The sequence below is a fragment of the Lacerta agilis genome, chromosome 11 (genome assembly GCF_009819535.1).
Source record: "Lacerta agilis isolate rLacAgi1 chromosome 11, rLacAgi1.pri, whole genome shotgun sequence".
NCBI classification, from domain to species: Eukaryota; Metazoa; Chordata; class Lepidosauria; order Squamata; family Lacertidae; genus Lacerta; species Lacerta agilis.
In genome coordinates, this window is record NC_046322.1 from 54,184,177 (window position 1) to 54,206,813 (window position 22,637).

Genomic DNA, 22,637 nt, shown 5'->3' on the forward strand with positions numbered 1-22,637 from the left:
TATGACGTGCTCCAATTATCAGACTCCAACCCTAATTCTGACACCCACCTTTTGTACCAACTGCAGTTTCCAAATTGTCTTTAAAGACACACCCACATAAATGTATTGCGCTAGTGCAATTTACTTACAGGATATAAGTAGGGCATGAGTAACTGAGGCCAGGTTGATTTTCTCCAGGAAAGCGACCAAGTCATCCAGGCAGCTGGAAAACCAGCAAAACTAGTTGGTGAGCATGTGATTGGCAATGGTCTTATTGGTGATAAATGGCACTTGTATTCTGTGGACAGATCACCCTCATTCACATAGCTAACTTGCCTCATATATAAGGTAAAGAAGTGGGTGGCGATGTGATCTAAACCACTGAGCCTCTTGAGCTTGCCGATCAGAAGGCCGGCGGTTCGAATCCCCACGACGGAGTGAGCTCCTGTTGCTCTGTCCCAACTCCTGCCAACCTAGCAGTTCGAAAGCACGCCAGTGCAAGTAGATAAATAGGTACCACTGCAGCGGGAAGGTAAACAGCGTTTCTGTGCGCTCTGGTTTCCGTCACAGTGTTCCCTTGCGCCAGAGGTGGTTTAGTCATGCTGGCCACATGACCCAGAAAGCTGTCTGTGGATAAACACTGGCACCCTCGGCCTGAAAGCGAGATGAGCTCCGCAACCCCAGGGGTCCTTTACCTTTTTTTAAAAAAACTGTTTATCACTGACATTTTCCAATCAGAAGGACAATTATTGCTCTATTAAAATATTAATAAAAATACAAATAAAAATGCAACAAAACACTAATTTTTTATCAAAATATAGTTAATATAAGTTTGAAAAACAAATGTCCATAATTACATAGCTGGGTAGGCTTGCCAAACCAACTTTTTTTTTTTTTTTTTAAGCAGGCACTGAAGGTTAAGATTAAGATTAATAGGATCTCTTGCAGACTGGAAAATTCAGAGGAGTTGCACTGCCCATCTATTCCAAGCCTGCAAGTCACATGGGCTCAGGAACCTTTTACTAAACCACTTCTTGCATGCAAGCCAACTGCTTCTTCTTAAAATAAAACTGCCACTGAACAGCAGCAACTCTGAGGGTGCAAAGGAACTGCTAAATTCTAGCGAAGAAAACAGACCCTTTTCACCAGCCAAGATGTCGGACAGAAGCCCCTTTGAAACAGACATGCTAACCCTTAACCGATATGTCATGGAGAAAGGACGGCGGGTGAAAGGGGCCACAGGAGAACTGACCCAGCTGTTGAACTCGATGCTCACTGCCATAAAGGCCATCTCTTCAGCGGTTCGAAAGGCAGGCCTTGCTCATATGTGAGTTGCACAGAATTGGGGAGGATAAGAATTGTTTAAAATATAAAACGGGGGGGGGGGTGAGCATTGGGGAGTCCTTATTTTAAACACAGCATGAAGCTTTTAAACTAAATGGCATGGCCAGAATAGCAGTACAGTACAGTATGGGAATTCCATGTGCCCGGAATGAAAGAAGACTAGTATCGCAGCCACGGTGTATGTTAAATTACAGAAACTCCACAATGAAATGGTCACTGGTTTTATTTTGGCCAAAGTTTTAAGAATAACAACTGCAGCTAACTACTGACTGCTTTAATAATGGGGGTGGTAGCACCTGCATTACTTTGTTAGATTTTTAAAAAATGGGAATAGGCTGCTTTTCTTGTGCGCCCCATTTCTGTTGCCATCAAGGTCAAACAAGAAGGTCAAGCAGTTAATTTGGCTTAAGGTGCATTCAGAATTTACACAGTCTGAAGTGATTGGAATGGCACTGTCTTCATTCAGCATGGACATACATGTTGGCCGCTGTATAGAGACCCACTCTTATAAAATTCAGATTGAAACGAGTGACTCATGTCTTCATCTCACGCATAAATTTTAAAAAAGAAACTGTCACCAAAACTCTAAGTGGCACCATACAAAATGTGAGAACCTCAGAGAATAGTATACAAAACACGCAGTTATTACACATCTTTATTCAGAAGCATATCCCATTATGTTCAGTGGGACTTAACTCCAGTTGCTAGACTACAGTTCCTATCATTGCAGATTACCATTGGCTGGTGCTGATGTGAGCCGTAGTCCAACAACACCTGAAGGATATCCCTTCTGGTTAAAGAGTTATAATTAACATTACGACAATGTTGAATGCAAGCTAGTATAAAAACAGCCTTCAGAGAGTATACACTCCAATTATTAGTTTTGTTTGGTTGGCTCTCCCATTAGGTTGGAAAAATACAGCAAAGGAGAATCTTTGTTACGCAGTAATTTTAACTGTTCCTTACTTTTGTTCAGCAACAATTATATATGGAAGTTTCCCCACTAAGAAATTTGTGTGGAATTGTTATCCTTCGTTTATTCCAGGGGAACCCTATCCCATCATTGTGATCCTGTGTTTTAGCTGTGATTCTTCCATCTGCCATGCTCTAGAGCAGGGGTCGGCAACCTAAGGCCCATGGGCCACAAGCTGCCCATGGGGGTCGTTTAACTGGCCCATGGACCCCCGCCGCCTGCTCGGTCGGCTCCTGTGCACCGTGTTAAACCGGCGCAGAGCAGAGCAGGGACCGCCTTCCGCAATGCTGGCCGGCTTCCCATTGGCTGCAGGAAGCTCCTGCAGCCAATGGGAAGCTGCGCACACCTCCTCCGCACTGGAAGGAGCGCCGGAAATAGCGTTTACGCATGTGTGCGTGCGTGCGCACACTCCAGCTCACCGCAGTGTCTGCAGGACCGTGAACCGGCCCAAGCCACAAAAACCTTGCCGGCACACGCTCTAGAGCTAGGGTCAGTCCAAAGAGGACAAAGCTTTTTACACAAACGCCCAAGAGAGCAGAGTTCAAGATGCAGCATGGTCTCAGCAAGCCAAACTCAAGGGAGCTCACTCTGAAACTCACCTACAGGGGGTACTTAACACCACAGAAACTGGCGCTGATACACCCAGGAACCTCAGCAAGATGTTGGAGAGGCTGCACCTCCACAGGCACATAACTCCACATATGGTGGGAATGCCCTAAAATCTAACCCTTCTGGACAGCAGTCCTACAAGAGATATGCAAAATAACTAAACAGGTATTAGAACTCACCACAGAACTGGCCCAACTGAACATCTTCCAAGATCATGATGACCACTCACATTATACAGAGCTTATAACCCACCTACTCTCAGCAGCCAGAAGCCTCAGAGCCAGACATTGGAGGCACCTGTCAGAAGTAAACCTGAACTAACAACTGCATGGGAAATGGGGTCCTCCCTTAAAGAGGGCACGTATTGCGGTGAGACCTGGAAACCGACACCCTGTGTTGCGGGTGGGTTAGATTGGTCAGCCACAACACCCGATTGGAACGTCCCTCGATGCTGGGTTCAATCTGGCCAATGGGGCACAGTCTAAATGTATCGAGGGACCTATATATGCCCATGCACATGTCCCAGAGCTTCCTCTTTCACTGCATGCATTCAGAACATCCGCCCACCTCTCCCTACTTTTAGGGCTTTTGCGCTTGGCCGGCAGGAATTTCCCCCAATTGGCTGATTGGCTGTTGCCATTTGGGTTTCGCCTGCCGCGTAGCAAATGATCACAACTTGTAAGGTTGTGGATAGGCTCTGGTTCAGGTGATAGGGATGGGAGAACGCTCTCGCCATCCCTATGTGAAGGGTATTTCGTTAAAGGAATCCAGGGACTCAATGGTTTTGTCAACCCGAGAGGGGGTTGTGCCCATGCCTGTGTCCAGCGGGACATTTGGGTGGCGGAGATAGCCTGCTCCCGGGCTTTCCGCTTATCCAGGTGTTCACCCTTGGCTGACCTATGCTGGTGCCCTGGGTCAGCGCTACCTGCATGGCAGGGAGCTAGTTGAACCAGAGCCTATGCAACCATTCACTTGCTGTAATCAATAAAGTTGTGGCCTAAATTCTGCCAAAAACCAAACCAAAATTTTGAGTCATGTGTGATTTCTTTAGGGGGAGGTTTCTAGGTCTGAACACGCAAATGACCTTGCTAGAAAAGCTGACCAATAAACTGAAACTGACATAGGGGCAAATAGAAGAGGACACATTCACCCCAGTATGGCTCCCCTTTATCACATACACAGCCCATCAAGACAGCAAGAAGAATCCACTGACAGTGAATCAATCTGGCTTACCTGACCCAACAAGCCCTCCCACCCTCACAAATGCAAAGAAACCCCATTGCAGCCAACAACACCGTGCCCCACATCTCTCTCACTGCCAAGGAAATGTAATAAACGAATAGAAAGAGAACCTACCCAGTTGACACTGACACAAAACCCCAAATGCACACTATAGAAAAGAATATAAGCCTCACACACACCCCGCTTCTTCCCCCAAACCTTATACTGTACAGTGGTACCTCGGGTTACGGACCCGATCCATTCCGGGGTGCCGTTCACATCCCGAGAAGTCCGTAACCCGAGCGACAATATTGCACATGCACGAAAGCGCAGTATCACGCTCCTGTGCATGCAGAAACTGTGCAGAACGCTTCTGCGTGTGCACAAACCGCGCAGAACGCTTCTGCACATGCTCACTGAGCGAAACCCGGGTTGACATGTTCGGAACCCAGAAAAACACAACCTGAAGCACACGTAACCCAAAGTATGACTGTACTCGACACTAATGTCTCACAACAATGGTAACTGATTTGTAAGAAAGACTGTACCACCTGAAAAAAGGCATGTGCTTTTGTAAACAAATAAAATCTTCAATAAAAATAGATCTTTTTTAAAAAAAAGCCAAACAGGCACAGAGAATCAGTCTCGGGCCAAAACATTATCTGGAAGCAAGGTCAGAAACCCCCCCCCCCCAAATCTCAGTCTCACAGGGAGCTCAGCCAGGCAGGGGGACTGTAAGCAGAAACAAAGAACCAGAAACCTGCATCGTTTCCAGCAAACGGAAGACTCCAGAAGGAGGCCTTAAATACTCTGGCTTCCTAAACCACTCTCTAGCCACAGCTGCTGACAGTGAAGCACCATCAGGCACTCCTTGCTCTTGAGTAGACCCCGTACTCAAGGGTAGACTGGTAACCGGGTCTATAGACTTTACACTGTGCTCTTTGGCCTTTACCTGAAGTTGTTGACATGGTGCTTTCAAGGACTGGGGGCTATTCTACCCCCTCTTTTGACAGCTCCAGGGGTTCCTTGTCAGGTATCAACCTAGAGGTCCCTTTGGGAGATCCAGAACACTGGATTTAGGGGGCTCTGTCTGCTCCTCGAGGTTCTAGACCTATGGGGAGTCTGGTTCATGTGAGGCGTCTGGCATCTTTTACCAGACAGCAAAATATCTGTGACTTTCCCCCCCAGAGGAATGGAAATAGTAGAAGAATCTCCACAAGTTTACATACCTTTAGCACGACTCTTCTGACTTTTTAAAAGGGTGGGTTTTTTTTACATGGGCGCTAATGTATCAGGAAAGTGAACCTATCACAGATCAGCCACACATATTCATTATTTGTAAACAGGACTATTCAGTGGTTTAAGCTTTTAGGATGAGCCCGACGTTTTTGTTCTGCATTGTTTTTAATTGTATTTTAACTCTCTTGCAGATCTGTTTGTACACCACCCTGGCTCTATATTTTATCTAATATCTATATGACATTTGCAATGGGAGCCATTTCGTGAGCCAGTTTCTAAAAGCAACTTTTTAATTACGGCTAACACACTTTTCTGGCTATACAGTAGTCATAAGTGTGTGTGCCAGAGGTGTTTAGTAATAGCTAAAAATTCAATGAAACAAATAAAGCAGCACCTACCTCAGGGTTTATAGTGAATGTGTGATGAGCTTCAAATTGCCCCATCCATAAGTAGAATGTACATCCAGGAACTCAATACTGTGGAAAGTCAATTGCAATCTTGCTTGCAGCTTACAGTGGAAGAGCAAAGATCAAGTAGTCCTAGGAAGCAAAATAAGTCCTTGTGAGGAGTGTTGTAGCGTGGGGATCATGATTCAGCAAGTGATTTCAGCTCTGACATAGCAGGCAGGAGACAGCTTCTTCATGTAACACTCTTCATTCAGACAAACAAGACTAGGGAACTGAGGAGAGGGGAGCTACATTTATAGGGACAGAAGACTGGCTAGAAAGGATACATTTTGGAGGGAACAATCTCAAGCAATCACAAAGCTGCCTTTTGGTGGGAACCAATAAGACTGAGGATCCAAATGCAGCAACTTGAATAAACCAATAGTAGCTGTTCCTTCTGGAACAGGAAGGCAGTTACTTTCCCCTAATGTGAATACAGACAATAGCAATACAGATATTATAACCCTTGAATCAATACACAACAAGGAGAGAAGCAGAATTTGCTAAAACCTAACTCAACACAGGTGTGCACATTGAGTTGAATGCCTGCATAAACTTGATGCCATAAAGCCAACACCTGCAGGGCTTACTTCATGTGATCACTACCCCTATTTCCCCAGGGTTTGCAAAAGTTCAAAGAGTTATACAGCTGCATATGCCAGGGACATTCAAGTGAACAAGTCATGTGTGAAACCACTTTCCCTGCCATACATTTATAATGACGTTTGCCCATCCCTTCCTTGTCTCTAAAATATTATGGAAACTTCCAAATGAAGTAGTATTGTCTGTTTGTTTTTAGAAATCTGTACGCTGCCCTTCAAAATTTTATTCCAGGGCAGGGTTACAACATATTTCACAATTAAAAAATAAAACAATAAAATACAGTAAATATGCGCATGAAAACACTAGAGCAGAGTGAAGACATAAGCTGGAAGCCTCTAGTAAGAAATGAATACATGTTGAAGACAAATCAGTCATGCAGCCAAATTGTTATTGTGCTGTTGTTATTACTCCCTATTTTCTGTTTTTAATTTCCAGAGGCTTCCATTTCTCTTCCACAATATTTTTTTATCTGTTAAGATTGCATTGTCTCTGCTCACTCACACACAAACTATTGTTATCATGTTTAGAGTCTCAGGTCCATCTCACTGAATCAATGGCGATGTTTCAGTCTTCACGTCCTAAGCATGCTTATCCGAAATCAAATCAATAAGGCTGCCCTCTGAGTGCATAGGAAAGGGCATAGAAACTTCTATTTAAGCTTTCTTCTTCGGCATGAGGAGAATGTTTTATCACTGATAGTTGATTCGTGTGCTATTAGGTCCATACAGCCATTGCATCATGATTGTAATTCTCTCTTGGCGGTGTTGTGCAAATGCAGATTAGGAGTCTTTATCACCCATGTATCGTGGGGATTATCATCAGGCAGTCAAGCAAAATAAAACTATAGTGTATTGCATCCAGATGAGTCCCAACACAGGTTTTAATTGGTATTTATCGCTAGTAAAATGTTTGGGAAGTCCTTATAAATCTGGGACAATTACATGAGGGACAGTTTGAGTCATGTCAGTGTGAAAGTCAAGAAAAAGAGAATAGTAAGGAAATAATGTAAAACATTATATTGCAGTATAATGTGTACTTTTCGGTGTTCCCTTATTGTAATAACGAAGCCCTTTCCTATAGGTTCGGAATAGCTGGCACTGTGAATGTGACTGGGGATGAACAGAAGAAGCTTGATATTTTATCTAATTCTCTGGTTATTAACATGCTACAGTCCTCCTACAGCACATGTGTCCTGGTCTCAGAGGAGAATAAAGAAGCTATTATCACTCCAAAGGATAAGAGGGTCGGTACACATTCAGATTGACTGGGAAGAGGGGCTGTTCTCTCGTTTTAGCAGCAGATGGCACAATTGTATTTCTGAAGAGAAAGCAAGTTGACCGCCTAACTACCCGAAAGATGCTAAACACAACTGCATACCAGAAAGGGAGACAGATTTAATAAATGGAAACTGAGCAATGGGGCCTGTCTGTGTGATTACTAAACTGAATGAAGTGATAAGTACATGAAATCGTGGGAACTGTAGTTTTGTGGAGGTAGTGCTGAGGCAGTGCTCTCTGCCTCTCAGAAAACTATAATTCACAGGGTTCTGGGGAGGGTGGTGAAGCCATGAAAGTTATACCAGCGTATTTTAGTATAATACAAAATTGTTTCAGTGCGTAGTACTCCTGCCAGATTTGAAAGATTAAGAGAGAGAAAACATTTTTATTTATTTGCTTTTCATTTGATTCGTTCCTCTTCTTTCAGGGTAAATACGTGGTGTGCTTTGATCCACTAGATGGCTCTTCCAATATAGACTGCTTAGCTTCAATAGGAACTATATTTGCTATCTACAAGAAGGTAAGTTGAGAAATGGAACAAAATGGGGGTTCAGCCCTCTTCCTCCCCCCCCACCACTCTTTCCCCCTAAATGCATGATGTCTATGACAAATGTGTGTATCACTAAATGCAAGCAGTGTGTGAAATAGACTATAAATTGAAAGTGGAGACAAGGGGTGTACATTTCCCCCCTTATTTGTTTTGTAACACACACAAAAACTTTAATAAAAACTATTTTTTTTAAAATGGGAGTTTGGTAGAATTTATTCCCAGCTGATCCATTCTGTACAATGCAAGAACTGGGCCTTTAGTGTGGTGGCACCTAGCCCTTGGAACTTCCTCTCACTGCATAGCAGACAGGCACCCTCTTTACTCTTTTTAGTACCTATTGAAGGCCTTCCTTTTTCAACAAGTCTTTTATCCAAGCCTATCCCAGTGTGGGTGGTCTAAACCATTGAGCCTAGGGCTTGCCGATCAGAAGGTCGGTGGTTCGAATCCCCGCGACGGGGTGAGCTCCCGTTGCTCGGTCCATGCTCCTGCCAACCTAGCAGTTCGAAAGCACGTCAAAGTGCAAGTACATAAATAGGTACCGCTCTGGCAGGAAGGTAAATGGTGTTTCCGTGCGCTGCACTGGTTTTGCCAGAAGCGGCTTAGTCATGCTGGCCACATGACCCAGAAGCTGTACGCCGGCTCCCTCGTCCAGTAAAGCGAGATGAGCTCCGCAACCCCAGAGTCGTTCGCGACTGAACCTAATGGTCAGGGGTCCCTTTACCTTTATCTACATATTGAATTTGAAATGGCTTTCCTTGCTCCTGTTTTTATTATTATTAAATCACTGTGGGATGATTATTGGGAAGCAATTAGTGAGTGAAATGGATAGATAGATAAAAATAACACTCTCCGTTTCCTGCCATTTTATAACTACAGCTGGATGTGCCCCTCCTATGGTTCTCGATTTGCAGTAATTATCACTCAGGATCCTCTTACAAAAATGCCTCCAAACTGTATCTCGTTATATCGGGTGTCAATACAAACCTTTCACAAGGGCCTGTTGTACAATGTGCTCCCAGTGGGGATAGCCAGCAGATGGGACGACCAGTAATGCCGGAGTTCCCGCTCCCACTGCGCCGTGAAAAGGTCCGCTGGCTATGATCTGAAGGTAGTTGTCGTGAGTTCTGAAGGTTGCTGAAGTTTCTGAAGGTTTTCTGCAGGTATCTGGAAGTTCCGAAGATTCTGGAGGTCTCCGGAGAATAAGATAGACTAAACTAGGTAGCGGCCAAAATTTAGAAGGCCAAATAAAAGTTTTTAAATAAAATGAAATAAATAATAAGAGACTGCAGTCAATGGTGAAGAAGCTCTCAACTGCTCTGTGCGGCTGGTTTTGCTTTTGGTTTCTCTCTGGCTTGTCTCGCACGTTCTCCACACACGCTACAGAGAGCGGAGGCTATTTATTGAAGAATCAAACATTGCCATAACAGTTACATGAACCAATCACAACCTTGTCTCTACGCTAGGTTTTGGGCGGGAAATTAACTACTGACCGTTACATTGGCCAAATTGGCGCGCTTCGCCCAAACACGGAGGGATCCATGCAGCAAAACTCCCTGCTGGATCCTTTGTCCTTCCTTCCTAATGCGGAAGGACACCTAAAGTAAATCCAAACAAACAGGTGCAATAGCACCTCAAAAACATATTCCCACAGCGCCCTAACTGGGAGAGAGTCCTATTTGAATTTGTGGTTTTATTTTTCTTCCTCCTCAAATGCATTTTAATGATAACAGCAAAATACTTGCGATCTCAGTGCAACAATCACTTTCCCCTTAGACATCAGAAGATGAACCTTCCGAGAAAGATGCCTTGCAGCCGGGGCGCAACATCGTCGCAGCCGGCTATGCCTTGTACGGAAGTGCAACCTTGGTAGCTCTTTCCACGGGGCAAGGAGTGGACTGCTTCATGCTGGATCCGGTACCTGCGCAAACATTCATTACTAATACTATTTTCTGCTGCCCTCTCGTTTTCATATGAAATTCACCCCACCCTTTTCAGCATGTGCTGTAGAGTGCAGCTCCCTTCCTGGCCACTCATTTTGAGTGACTGTGCTGCTTCCTGCCCCTCACTTTGCATCACGATATCATCGTAGCGGCACTGGCGGAGGAAGCGGCTTCGCCACCCGGGGCGGCAAACCCGGGGGCACCCTGGGGCGGAAGAGCATGTGCAACGTTGCTATGTACGACACATACGTCATCACGTTTGATGCATGCGTAGCGATGCTGCACATGCGTGCTACGGCGCAGAGGCGAGCCAGGGAGGGGCACCAGCGGCCCAAGAGAAGCCTGCCCCTCCCCTCTGCCCGCAGCCCGAGCAGGAAGCTTTGCTTCGTTCCTTCCCACTCGGGCTGCGGGTGGAGGGGAGGGCAGGGCTTGGCCCACAGCTCACCTCCGTCTGCGGCCCAAGCAGCAAACCGCGTGCTGATGGCTAACCTTCTCTGTGCGCGCTTTGCTATTTCTGGCTCGGGCAGAGGCAAGGGGTGGGCCGCCCCTCGCCTCTGCCTCCGCCCAAGCCGGAAATAGCAAAGCATGCGCCGAGCAGGTTTGTGAGCCCCGCAGCCGAGCATGGCTTTTTCCTGGGCCGCCGCGGGGCTCGGCTTGGGTGTCACAGGGGGCGCCCAGAGTGTCACCCCCTCCAGGGTGGAAACCGGGGCAAACCGCCCCCATCGCCCCCCTTCCTACGCCACTGTGTAGCGGGACTGCGATCCCTTGTTAGGTAGCTAGAAGAACAAATAAATTATGTCACCAGTGAGAAGAGGGAATTCGGTAGGGAAATGCTGCTCAAGGGAGTGCTTCAAACAAGCTGCAAAAAAGTAACAGAAAGGGTGAGGGCAGATGGGAGTCAGGAGGTATCTGAGCACCCTTTAAAGCCCTCTTTTTCCACAGCGAAAAAAGCAAATATTACAAATGCAATGTAAGTTTCCTGGACTCTCTTTTTGAAAAGGAGCTAACATTGCAATCCCATGCATGTTTATTCGGAAGGGTGTTCCAATTGTTCCATTGGTCTCATACCCTGGCAAGTATATTTAGCCTTATTACTCTTTGAAAGAGTAGGGAGCATGTAACTGCATATTAGGGTAGTAACTGGACAAGCCTCAGAACATCAAGGAAGTAAACGCGTGGCATTTATTCCTTGTGACATCCTTTAACTATTCTGCAGGCTCTCGGTGAGTTCATCTTGGTGGAAAAAGACGTAAAAATCAAGAAGAAGGGGAAAATCTACAGCCTCAATGAGGGCTATGCCAAGTACTTTGATCCTTCGGTGACAGAGTATTTACAAAAGAAGAAATTTCCTGAGGTAATATACCGTTTTATTGCAACTCTATCGTGGGTGCTACTACTGTCTGTGAAACTGGGCAAACCTCATCATCATTATACATAAAGCACAGTTTGCAGATACGCTGGGGTACATTTTACGTGGGCGTAGCTAGGTTTTTTGTTGACTGTTGTTAAGCTTTTTTTTTGGCAAATGGTCCCCAAAAGTTGTTCAGCTTTTGGGGGGAGATCATGGGTAACAGGACATTACGGGGAGCAGGCGTCTTCGGGGGGGGGCAGAACCTCAGTTAATTTACTATTTTTAATGCAACTGCCCCGCCTTGGATATGTCCATGACATTTTATCTTCCGGTACCATGGAAATCCCACACCGGTTGCTATTTCCTTTGGGAGTGAATGTGGCATGGTGCCAATCAAAGCTTGGGGGTGGGGCTTATTCACCAGGACAGGATACATGGGGAAGGTTGTAACCTTGAATTAGATCCTCAATGGCTGGGATTTTTAAAGCAAAAAGCAAGATACATTAAATGCACATATGAATTTAATGTATCATTTTCCTTGCCTGCTGTGCTGCTCTCGCTATACCTTCCTACACAAGTCCCAGACACTTCCCAGCACTTCCCTGGGTTGTTACATTTCCCTCTGCTTGGGAACTAGATGAGTTAAACATTCAGGTCAACGTTGACACCAAACCACAGAAGCCAATATAGAACCATGTTGTACATGGTTAAGAGCGGTAGACTCGTAATCTGGGGAACCGGGTTCGCGTCTCCGCTCCTCCACATGCAGCTGCTGGGTGACCTTAGGCTAGTCACACTTCTTTGAAGTCTCTCAGCCCCACTCACCTCACAGAGTGTTTGTTGTGGGGGAGGAAGGGAAAGGAGAATGTTAGCTGCTTTGAGACTCCTTCGGGTAGTGAAAAGCGGGATATCAAATCCAAACTCTTCTTCTTCTTCTTCTTCTTCTTCTTCTTCTTCTTCTTCTTCTTCTTCTTCTTCTCCTCCTCCTCCTCCTCCTCCTCCTCCTCCTCCTCCTCCATTTATGTCTGGTACTTTTTGACTGTATTTAAGTTGCAAAGTCAGAGCCTTGGAATATGAAAATGCAGAAAGTGCACTCACTTTGCAGGTGAAATAGCTGTAGATGCTATTAGACTCGATTCAAGCATACGAAGCTCCTCAGTCTACGCAAAATAATTGCACCATGTTAGACACTTGTGGTTCCTATCTCTCCCAGAGGACCACATTCTCTTCCCTTATCTCTCACTGACGCTAAAAGGGTGCACTTTAACTGGGGACAAGCTGGATGGCAGCAAGAGAGGTCAGAACATTGGTTGGTCCCTTTGGTATGGGCAAATTGCAAGATGTTTGCAAGATAAGAAGTCTGCATCAGAAGCCTCGGTTATTTGCACTCAAATCTACTTTAAACAGAAGGGAACAAAAGTCAGTGTTGTCGTATTTGTTGATTTGAGAGTTTTCAAAATGTGTCTACAAATGAAGACCCACGACAACATGTGGCAGATAAGGGGCAGGAAAATTGGAGAGTGAAGTGCTCAGTGTAGATTAAAACATTCCTATACAAAGGCAGCTTCACTTAGCTTCAGCTGGAAAGGAGCGAGGCAGCAAGTCAGTCACAGCCTTCAAGCCACATACAAGTACAAATGGTGACTGTTATGTGTGTGTCCAGCTGGCACATGACTGCCGGGGTCCTTTTGAACCCAGAAGAGGGCAGAACAGGCTTGTGCTCGCTCTGCCAACATGTGTGGGATCCAGGAACAGAATCCCTGCAAAATGTTAACTGCCTGTGCTTTTTTCGGGGGGGGGGGGGGTTATGCAGGGGTACACGTGCCCCTAAAGATTTTGTGAATCTTTGTACTTTTGTCCATTTACTGTATTTATTTTTCCCAATTTGAACTGTAAAATGGAGGTTTTCTTGAGTCAAAATGGGAGTTCACCTAAACATTTTTATTTTTTATTTTTTTTAGAAAAAAAGCACTGGATACACAAAACACTTCTTAAACCATAGCTTAGCTTTACCTCTGAACCTGTCGTTGGGGTTCCAAGACCATGACCTTCAATTGCCCTTGTAAATTTTGTGTTCATTTTATTCTAATCTGACGATATCCCTTTAAATAAATTCCTTGCATCATCCCCCCCCCCCCATAGTGAGATCATAATGATTTCATTGCTAGCTGAATGGATTGAGGTAAAATTAGCTTTATGCAAAATGTATAAGCACTCTTTAGACTGGAAAGGATATTATTTGTGCTGTAATGCATTACAGTAACTTACAGTTTCTTGGAAACAGAGAAGTGGGTTTGATTTTGTAGAAAGCCGAACTGCTTGGCACACGTTCCAAAAGGTAAGCAGTTGAGCAGGATACAGGCACTTCTGTTTTATCCTGTCTTATTTTTGTAAACTCTGGGTACATTAGTCAGAACATGACCCGAAAACCTGACATTTAAAACCAACTGCTTGTGCAATTTGTAACAAACAAAAAGAGCAAGCACAAAACAAATCAAATACGGAATCATACTGTGGAACCCAAGGATAGTTCAGTTGCGTTCCGTAACTTGCTCTCATGAATACCAGTTCAACTACCGTCATTCATATCCAGTAACAAAATGAAGCAGGTAGATGTAAACACACTTTGTAGAAACCAGTTTAAGATGGTGCTATTTAGAATTTGTGCTATATGAAATGTTATTTGAAATGTTAGAATCTTAAAATCTCTAGGTAGCCAATAGGGTTGTTACCTTCTCTCGTCCTTGCCACACACACCCCCACCCCCGTAAGTCATAGTATGTCAGAATTAAACAAATACAGCTCTCCCAGACATTTCATTGCAAAGTTACTGTAGAACTTTGGTCAGGAAACCAGGTGGCAACCCTCCTTGTTCCACAATCATCATGATCACAGGGCTTCCTGTTAATGGTGATCAGATGCTTGGTTTTTGTTAGAGCTGCAGACAGCTCAAACGTCAATCACTGGGGGGGGGGGGGTCATCTCCCAGTTACTCATTGTAACTAGCACCATGTAAAATTCTGGAACTGGGACTTCTTGAAAATGTCATGCCACATGGCTGAATTTTCCATCTTCCCAGTGTCAAGCACACAGTCCAGCTTAAGTAATTAATGTGTACTCAAAGCTAATGAATTGTTTAAAACAGGAGGTCATTGAATCATAATTACTGGATTCACTGCCTGAAAGCCACCGAGCTGAGATTCAAAATTCTTTAAATGCCCGGCTGCTCTCTTGCCCCCCATTGTAAGAGTTTCATCTTTTAAAAGTAAAAATGGTTCCCAGGTGCTGCTGGGGAAGTCTTATGGCCCAAAAAGAAAAAATGTTTCCTATGCAAGGAGCCATTAAAGGAATTGAAACTCAATCAGATGTCCCTGTAACCCCAGTATCTCAAAGAACCTTTGAGGCCTCTTGTAACAGCTGTGTATGTTGCTGACTTATAGGAGACTGGTATCTATGAAGGGAAGCGAAACATACAGCTAGGCTGCTCACTGCAAGATCATTTCTTTTGAGTTTTATGGCTGGTACTTCCTCCTTAAAATGCAGGTGCAAAGCAAGGGAACTTAAAAGCTGAGAACAAGTTACTTTCTTGCTTTTAAGCAAGAGCGTAACAGATGGAGGCAACAAGCTTTCTCATGCTGCGGAGTCTAACCCACAAAATGTGGGTAGATTACTCCTATTAGGAGCACTTAGGAAATGTTTGATTGAGTGGCATCACAGAGAACAATACACTTCTAGGATTCCAAGCAGAAGGAAACAAGTTACTACACCAATTATGACAATTCACACTATTGCTTTTTTCGGGAAAGGAACATTGAATCCTTCCCAGTTTGTCAGGTTAGGTAGCATCAATTCCCTCTGTCGCCTGAAGGGGAAATCGATGAAACATGACCATTTGCCTTCTATCCTGATCCTCCACTGATCTTGTTATACACCCTCAGCCTTCGCCTGCTATCGCCTGCAAGATTATATTTCTGTCCTGCAGCAGATGGGGATAACATGAGATTAACTGGTGAAAGAGCAACAACTATAGCCAGTGTGGGGAACCCCTGGCCCTCCGAGTGTTGATGAACTACAAATCCCATCAGTCCAGCAAGGATGGCCAACGGCTAGGGATGATGAAAGTCCAGCAGCACATGGAGGCCAAAGGTTTCTCACACCTGGGCAGTGCCTTTGTTGGTGTTAAAAGTAAAAGTCCAATATTTGATCAAGGATTTAGCAATCCTTAATATCTAACCAATCTTTTATACTTTAAGCCCAAATCATCATCTCATGTAAGCAATATCATTTTTATGGATGTTCCTTGCATGGTTTTTCCTCCCTGTGAGTTCTTTCTCCACCTAGTTTCACCTTTTTCCATTGCAAATCAATGTGTGCAGACACTGGCCAATATATCTACCCCTCTTTTTCATAGGAAGGTGTTTCTCCTTATGGAGCCAGATATGTGGGCTCCATGGTGGCTGATGTTCATCGTACCCTGGTGTATGGTGGGATCTTTTTGTATCCAGCTAACCAGAAGAGTCCAAAAGGAAAGGTAAATTTTTCTCATCACATACTTGGTGTATAATTATATTTAAACAATAAAAGAGTTTCGTGGCACCTCAAAGAATAAGACATTTATGCTGGCATTATGGCATGAACTTTTGTGAAATTATAATATAATATAATATAATATAATATAATATAATATAATATAATATAATATAATATAATATAATATAATATAATATAATATAATATATATGCCACCCACCTGACTGGGTTGCCCACAGATCTCTCAGGATCCCAAAGGGATTAAGAAAATAGGCAAAATTATATATTTGTGAGCCTGTTTCATTTGATCACAGAACACTTTCTCTGAGTCCTCAGTTTTAAAAATATGTCAAAAGAGGCAATGCAGATTCAAATTCAATCACAAGTATTTCTGCTCAGGAAATCCTACTGGCTTATCTGCTGAATGATCGTAGGGTTTTCCTCTGGTGAAAAACAGAGCAAATACACAATCTTAAACATACTTGGACCGCAACATACAATCTCATGTGTTATGCAATAAAGGTTAGAATAGTTCTATAGATCTTCCTGAGTACTTTGTAATTTTTGAGTTGGTTTTATCTTCAATGTTGTTTGTTTTTTAAAAATCTGATGGATCAATGCAGCTGCAAACATTTTATAAATAGACCAAATCTCTGTAAATCTTTGTTTTTATTATAGACTTCTCCATTGCAAAATCATTAATTCTCTCCAAAAAGTAAACTTCTCTTTCAGATAGCATTTGGTGAATAAAATAGCTAGGTAGCTTAACTGTTTTTGCTCACATATATTTTGTGCGTTTAAATCCTACCAGTAGCATTGTATCACTGTGTCCCTGGGATCAATGTCCTTGATTAATGTCCACCCCTGGCTTCAGACACATCCTTTCCTCTTGTCTCTGTACAAAGAGTTCTGGGACTGGTAGTTCCTAAGAGGTCATGTCACCGCTTAGGGAAGCCCCACTCGACCTCTCTCAGGCTATTAGTATGATCTCTGTGTTCTTGAGAAAGGCCATCAGCTCACTGTTTAGAAAATTGCTGGTTCTGCTGTAACGCAGCTTCTGATTGGCTCCAGTGAATCTCACAATATCTAGAAAATAGGAACATATATACAGCACATAAATAGACACATAAATATTTCTATTAATACCCTTAAGTATAATATGCAATTTAGCATCAATTCACTTCTCCCTGCATTGTAAGAGGGTAGGCCCTGGTAAAGTTTGCCCTCCCCACCAAATACCTTAGCCCTGCCATGCAGTTCATTAATGAGCAAAATTGCAAGCTGAATATCATAGGAATCATTTCTGTGCTGGAAATTACTTTGCCTAAGCCTAAAAGATTGCACCTCGGCCTGTAACCCCAGCCAGCCTGCTGTGTGTGTTCCATAACCACAGCAAAGCCCCAATAAATTCAACGGTTTTCTCATTCTGAAATAGTGGTTGGAATGGTTAGTTCCACTGATTGAATTTCAGTAGCAGAATGCTCAGTACTAAGAAATTTTATTAGTTAGTTTTGGACTGAATTAAGGTTATAGAAGATTAGCAACTCTGTAAGAAACAATTGGTTAGTGCGCAAAATGTTTTGTGGCCGGGAGGGAGAGGAAGGATGCCATGGTTGAACTGGCAGAGAATGACTTGACTGGCTGTACTCTTGTACTATGAAATGCAGTCCGTATTGTACATTTCTGGGCACAGGCACATGTTTGTGTCACATGCCTTCAACCTCTGCAAACTGCTTTGTCAAATAATGCAGAGTACAAAGGGAAACAGTACGTGTTGGAACATGGCCTTTTGCCCACCTATTCCTGAAGAGGACACAAGCAATTTCAGATTCCTGGGCAGTTAAGAGCCATTGTTAAGTTAGCAACAAGAAGTTACAGTAGTTTGGAAGAGTCCGAGAATGGATAAATAAGCTGGGATGCCAGGGTAGAATGTATTCCATATGGAAAAATAATCTACTGTAATAGTATGTAAATTCCACTCTGGTGGAGCTGGAAGCTTTAGAAAAAAAAGTCTCCAATGGGAATTTTTCCACCCTAAGGCTCCTAGCTAGTGGGAGAGGGGCCAATCTCCATTCCAGCCTTGGTGTGGTAGTGACAAGGGAAGGGAAGGGATTTTGGCAAGTTATTTCTTCTCCAACACAAATAAATGGGACTTACAAGTACTTAACTGGATTGTAGTTTTTTTTTAAAACAGAATTAAAGGATTATGATATTGTAATATACAGAGTGTCTATAATTTGGGGGGGGGGGGGAAACTGTTTTAGTTGACAGTAAGTTCCCTGGTTGCTTTCTAAACTACCGCCACCACCTAAATCAAATAAAGGTTTTTCTCTTCTGCTACAGCTCCGACTTCTTTATGAGTGCAACCCCATGGCTTTCATCATAGAACAGGCTGGAGGAGTAGCTACCACCGGGACAGAAGCTGTGCTGGATGTGAAGCCAGAGTCCATTCACCAACGAGTCCCTTTCGTTGTTGGTTCTCCGGATGACGTTCAAGAATACCTGAGCTTCGTGCAGAAACAGCCAAAGAGCACCTCGTGATCCTCTGGCATTTCCCATGCTTCTGCTTTTCACTGCGCACTGGGAAGAGGGTGATGAAAAATTCCACCCGGCTGACAAGCAATAGAAAAAGCCATTTTTGTTTTTGTTTTTTATAAAATGGTTTATTTTCTGCTGATGCAAAATATGACACTCCTCACCTCCGATTCTGTGATACACAAATAAAAATGCAGCCTGCAGGATGGCGATTAGTGAACCAAGTGAGTCATTTGCCATCTTCCTCCTTTACTCAGATAAAACATTTGTCAATGTTCAAACCATCAGTTCAGCTAACCAGTCTGCTGCAGGTGTTTGTTTTCCATTCAACCACATGAGACTACCACTAGTCTTGTGACCTGTGAGGTAACATGTTTATTTCCCCAGTTTTATGGTGGGGCAGTTGATCAAAACCTGAAGGCAACTGTCCTTGGCTGCCACGCAACGACTGGACTTTTGAATAACCCGCGTTGTTCTGAGAAAGATGGCCCTGCTTTGTGTTCCAGTTTGGTAGCTTGCTTATGCTTATTAAAAGTATAATATCTTTAAGTGTGGATTTTCTCTCCAGCTAGCTAACATAGATCACTTCTGTATATCAACCCTCCCCTGTGTTTTCCCTCCAAAGAAGAGGCCATGTTGGATCAAAAGTCATTAAAACTCTTGTTCAATACTAACATTTTGTATAACCCTGTTTATTCCACATCCAGTGCACTCCAAACCACTAGTTTAAGAAGCTATATACACATGGTGTGAGTCACAAATATCTAGCCTCTGTTTATCTTCTTGTTTCTTACACAACCTGTATTTTGATGCGCACACATACACACCCCGCCGCAACCCAGCTTCAATCCAAACTGAGAAAAAATGACTACCTAGCTGTTCTTTAAGCCAGTAATATGTAAAGGCCAACCTCAAAGTTAACAACCAATATTTCAGAGGAAGGCTCCAATATAGAATTGTTTAACTAAGAGTTGTTCACAAATTTGTTTTCATTCAGTTTGGACTTAACTGGAATGCTGGACCTCTTACTGCAAGTGCCGTGTTTCTCCTAAAATAAGACACCGTCTTATATTTTTTTTCGCTCAACAAAACACAGTATGGCTTATTTTCAGGGGATGTCTTATTTTAACCGTGTCGCATTGGTACGCTGCATAGCCACGCCTCTCCAGGCTGTTTTAATGGGAGGTACCACGTCACTATGGCTTATTTTCGGGGTATGGCTTATTTTTGGGGAACGGCTTATATTTCGCAAATGCATAGAAATCCTGCTATGGCTTATTTTATGGCTATGTCTTATTTTAGGAGAAACAGGGTGTTAAATTCACAAAGTATATAGCTGCAATAATAACATCATAAGGACAGCAGTTATGAATGGGGGAAGTGGGTTTGTTACACAAGACCCCCAAATCAACTTTAATTGCATAACCTGAATGATGATGATGTTGTTGTTGTTGTTGTTGTTGTTGTTGTTGTTGTTGTATATACCCCACCTTTCCCCCTGTTTTTTAGTACTCATGAGTCCTGTCTCATGTAAAAATGAGAACTACTAAAAACATATTTGATGGTATGTGATTGAATCTGTCCCCAAAATGGCAATAGTCTGAAAGCACCCTTGGTCCTCTGACAATAAGTTTGGGTATATCATATGTGTGTTTGTCAATACATGCTTGTTGCAGTCCTAATACACATTAACGCCTTAAGAATAACTCTCCCCACATCATTATGTGTCAAATGGATTTCAGAGTGTACTGTTCCTCACCGTAGCTAGGGAAAAGCAGTCTCTTGTTTGTAGAGGAAAGAATAAACCCATGAGCACACGCCCAGCTGAATTTGAAACTTAAGTTCTGTGAAAACAACAAGAAGTGCACATGCTCTGAGGAAATGCAAAGATATATCTGCTGGAACATCTGAAGAGTCTGATTAGAGTCCCAGCAAAACATTAGCATACAAACAAGTCTTCTTTGGAATGCTTGAGATTATTATCTCTGCCTCGCTGGCCCCAATTAGCATAGCACCAAGATGACTGAGTTTGACTGAAGCCTGAAGCTCTACTTCGTCAAGTGTAAAGGTTAAACTTTTGACGCGAAACCGTTCTTTGCAGCATGAGTCCTGCCAGCCCAAACTTGCACAAGGTAAAGAACGACTGAGAGGCTTGGAAGAAGGCAAAGCTGGCAACATTATATGGAATGAAAGAGTATATGATGAACGCGCTATTTTACTTCATTGTCAAGGCAGCTGTACTCCTTGGTTTATTGATTGGTTTAATTTACAGACTGCTTCTCATGGAGCATCCTAATGTGGTTAACAAATGTGTCTTTAGCATGTTTGACTCAGACATGATATCAGTGCCTGCCATGTGGGTACATTGCATCATCATCATCATCATCATCATCATCATCATCATCATCATCTATTTATTTATTTATTTATTTATTTATTTATTCATACCCCGCCCATCTGGCTGGATTTCTCCAGCCACTCTGGGCGGCTCCCAGCAGAATATTAAAAACATGATAAAACATCAAACATTAAAACTTCCCTAAACAGGGCTGCCTTCAGGTGTCTTCTAAAAGTTGTTTATTTCCTTGACATCTGGTAGGAGGGCATTCCAAAGGGCAGGCGCCACTACCAAGAAGGCCCTCTGCCTGGTTCACTGTGACTTCGCTTCTCGCAGTGAGGGAACCGCCAGAAGGCCCTCGGCGCTGGACCTCAGTGTCCGGGCAGAAAGATGGAGAGTGGAGACGCTCCTTCAGGTATACTGGGCCAAAGCTGTTTAGGGCTTTAAAGGTCAGCACCAACACTTTGAATTGTGCTCAGAAACAGGTGGAGCTCATCCTAAGCAACACCTCATCCTAAGCACCTAGGGTTTTTGTGTGTGTTTTGGGTTGTTGTTGTTGTTGTTGTTGTTGTTTTGCAAAAAAGCTTCTATGTATTTTGATTAATCTAACTGAATTTGCTTTTGAAATCCAGTGAACTGGGTGAAACAGCTGCACATGTTTCCAGGATTGCCGTGGTGCAGTCAGGTAATTCCTGACTGTGGTCTGACTGCTATTTAGATAGTAATATGCGGGTGGCGCTGTGGGTTAAACCACAGAGCCTAGGGCTTGCTGATCAGAAGGTCGGCGGTTTGAATCCCCGCGACGGGGTCAGCTCCCGTTACTCGGTCCCAGCTCCTGCCCACCTAGCAGTTCGAAAGCACGTCAAAGTGCAAGTAGATAAATAGGGACCGCTCGGGGGGGAAGGTAAATGGCATTTCCGTGCGCTGCTCTGGTTCGCCAGAAGCGGCTTAGTCATGCTGGCCACATGACCTGGAAGCTGTATGCTGGCTTCCTCAGCCAGTAACGCGAGATGAGCGCCGCAACTCCAGAGTCGGACATGACTGGACCTAATGGTCAGCGGTCCCTTTACCTTTACCTTTATGCATTGTGGTAAGGTAGCCCTGCTATATCTGAGGCTGTCCTGCTTCACTCTTTCATTCGAGGTGGGAGGGTACCAACTTTTTTTGGGTCAAAACGCACATTGGGTTTTTTGGGGGGGAGAGTGTTGTGTGAATCACTCACTTCTACGTGCTTTGTAGCTTTTCGTGATCCCCCCCCTCTGTGTGTAAGCTGCTTTGTGGTTCTGTTTGGATCAGGAAGTGGGTCAGATATATCCTAAATTTTAAAAAAGAGGACCTGAAATTCTAAGCTGAAGGCTAGGAAATGAGATTAAGGCAATATAAAACCACTTCCTTAAAACGAATTAGGAATCTAAAGTCAAAAGGCTAAAATAAATTATGGCCGCAGGGGAGAACAAGTGCAGAAAATATTCACACAATTGACTTACGCATAATTTTTGGGTGTAGCTTGATTTTTATTCTGAAGGCAGCTGCCACAGTGCACACTGCCATTCCTCATACAGAACACAAATTCAGACTGTGGAACTTTGGATCTCAGTGCAGTGCAGTTTACGGTGGCTCCATCACATGCCCACCACTGGTGTTTGAACCTGAGTGCACATGGTGTTAGGCACAATCCACATGCACGCTGCATTTTTTAAAA

General features: G+C 43.7%; 1 protein-coding gene across 1 annotated transcript; it reads left to right on the top strand.

Annotated features, from left to right (window-relative positions):
- The first annotated feature begins 1,004 nt into the window (after positions 1 to 1,004).
- LOC117054730 (fructose-1,6-bisphosphatase isozyme 2) lies at positions 1,005 to 18,817 on the top strand. Its single transcript, XM_033163760.1, has 7 exons — positions 1,005 to 1,306; positions 7,495 to 7,657; positions 8,119 to 8,211; positions 10,015 to 10,155; positions 11,398 to 11,535; positions 15,944 to 16,063; positions 18,406 to 18,817. The coding sequence occupies exons 1-7, from the start codon at positions 1,134 to 1,136 to the stop codon at positions 18,601 to 18,603; spliced, it is 1,026 nt and encodes a 341-aa protein (XP_033019651.1). The 5' UTR covers positions 1,005 to 1,133; the 3' UTR covers positions 18,604 to 18,817.
- Positions 18,818 to 22,637: the final 3,820 nt, after the last annotated feature.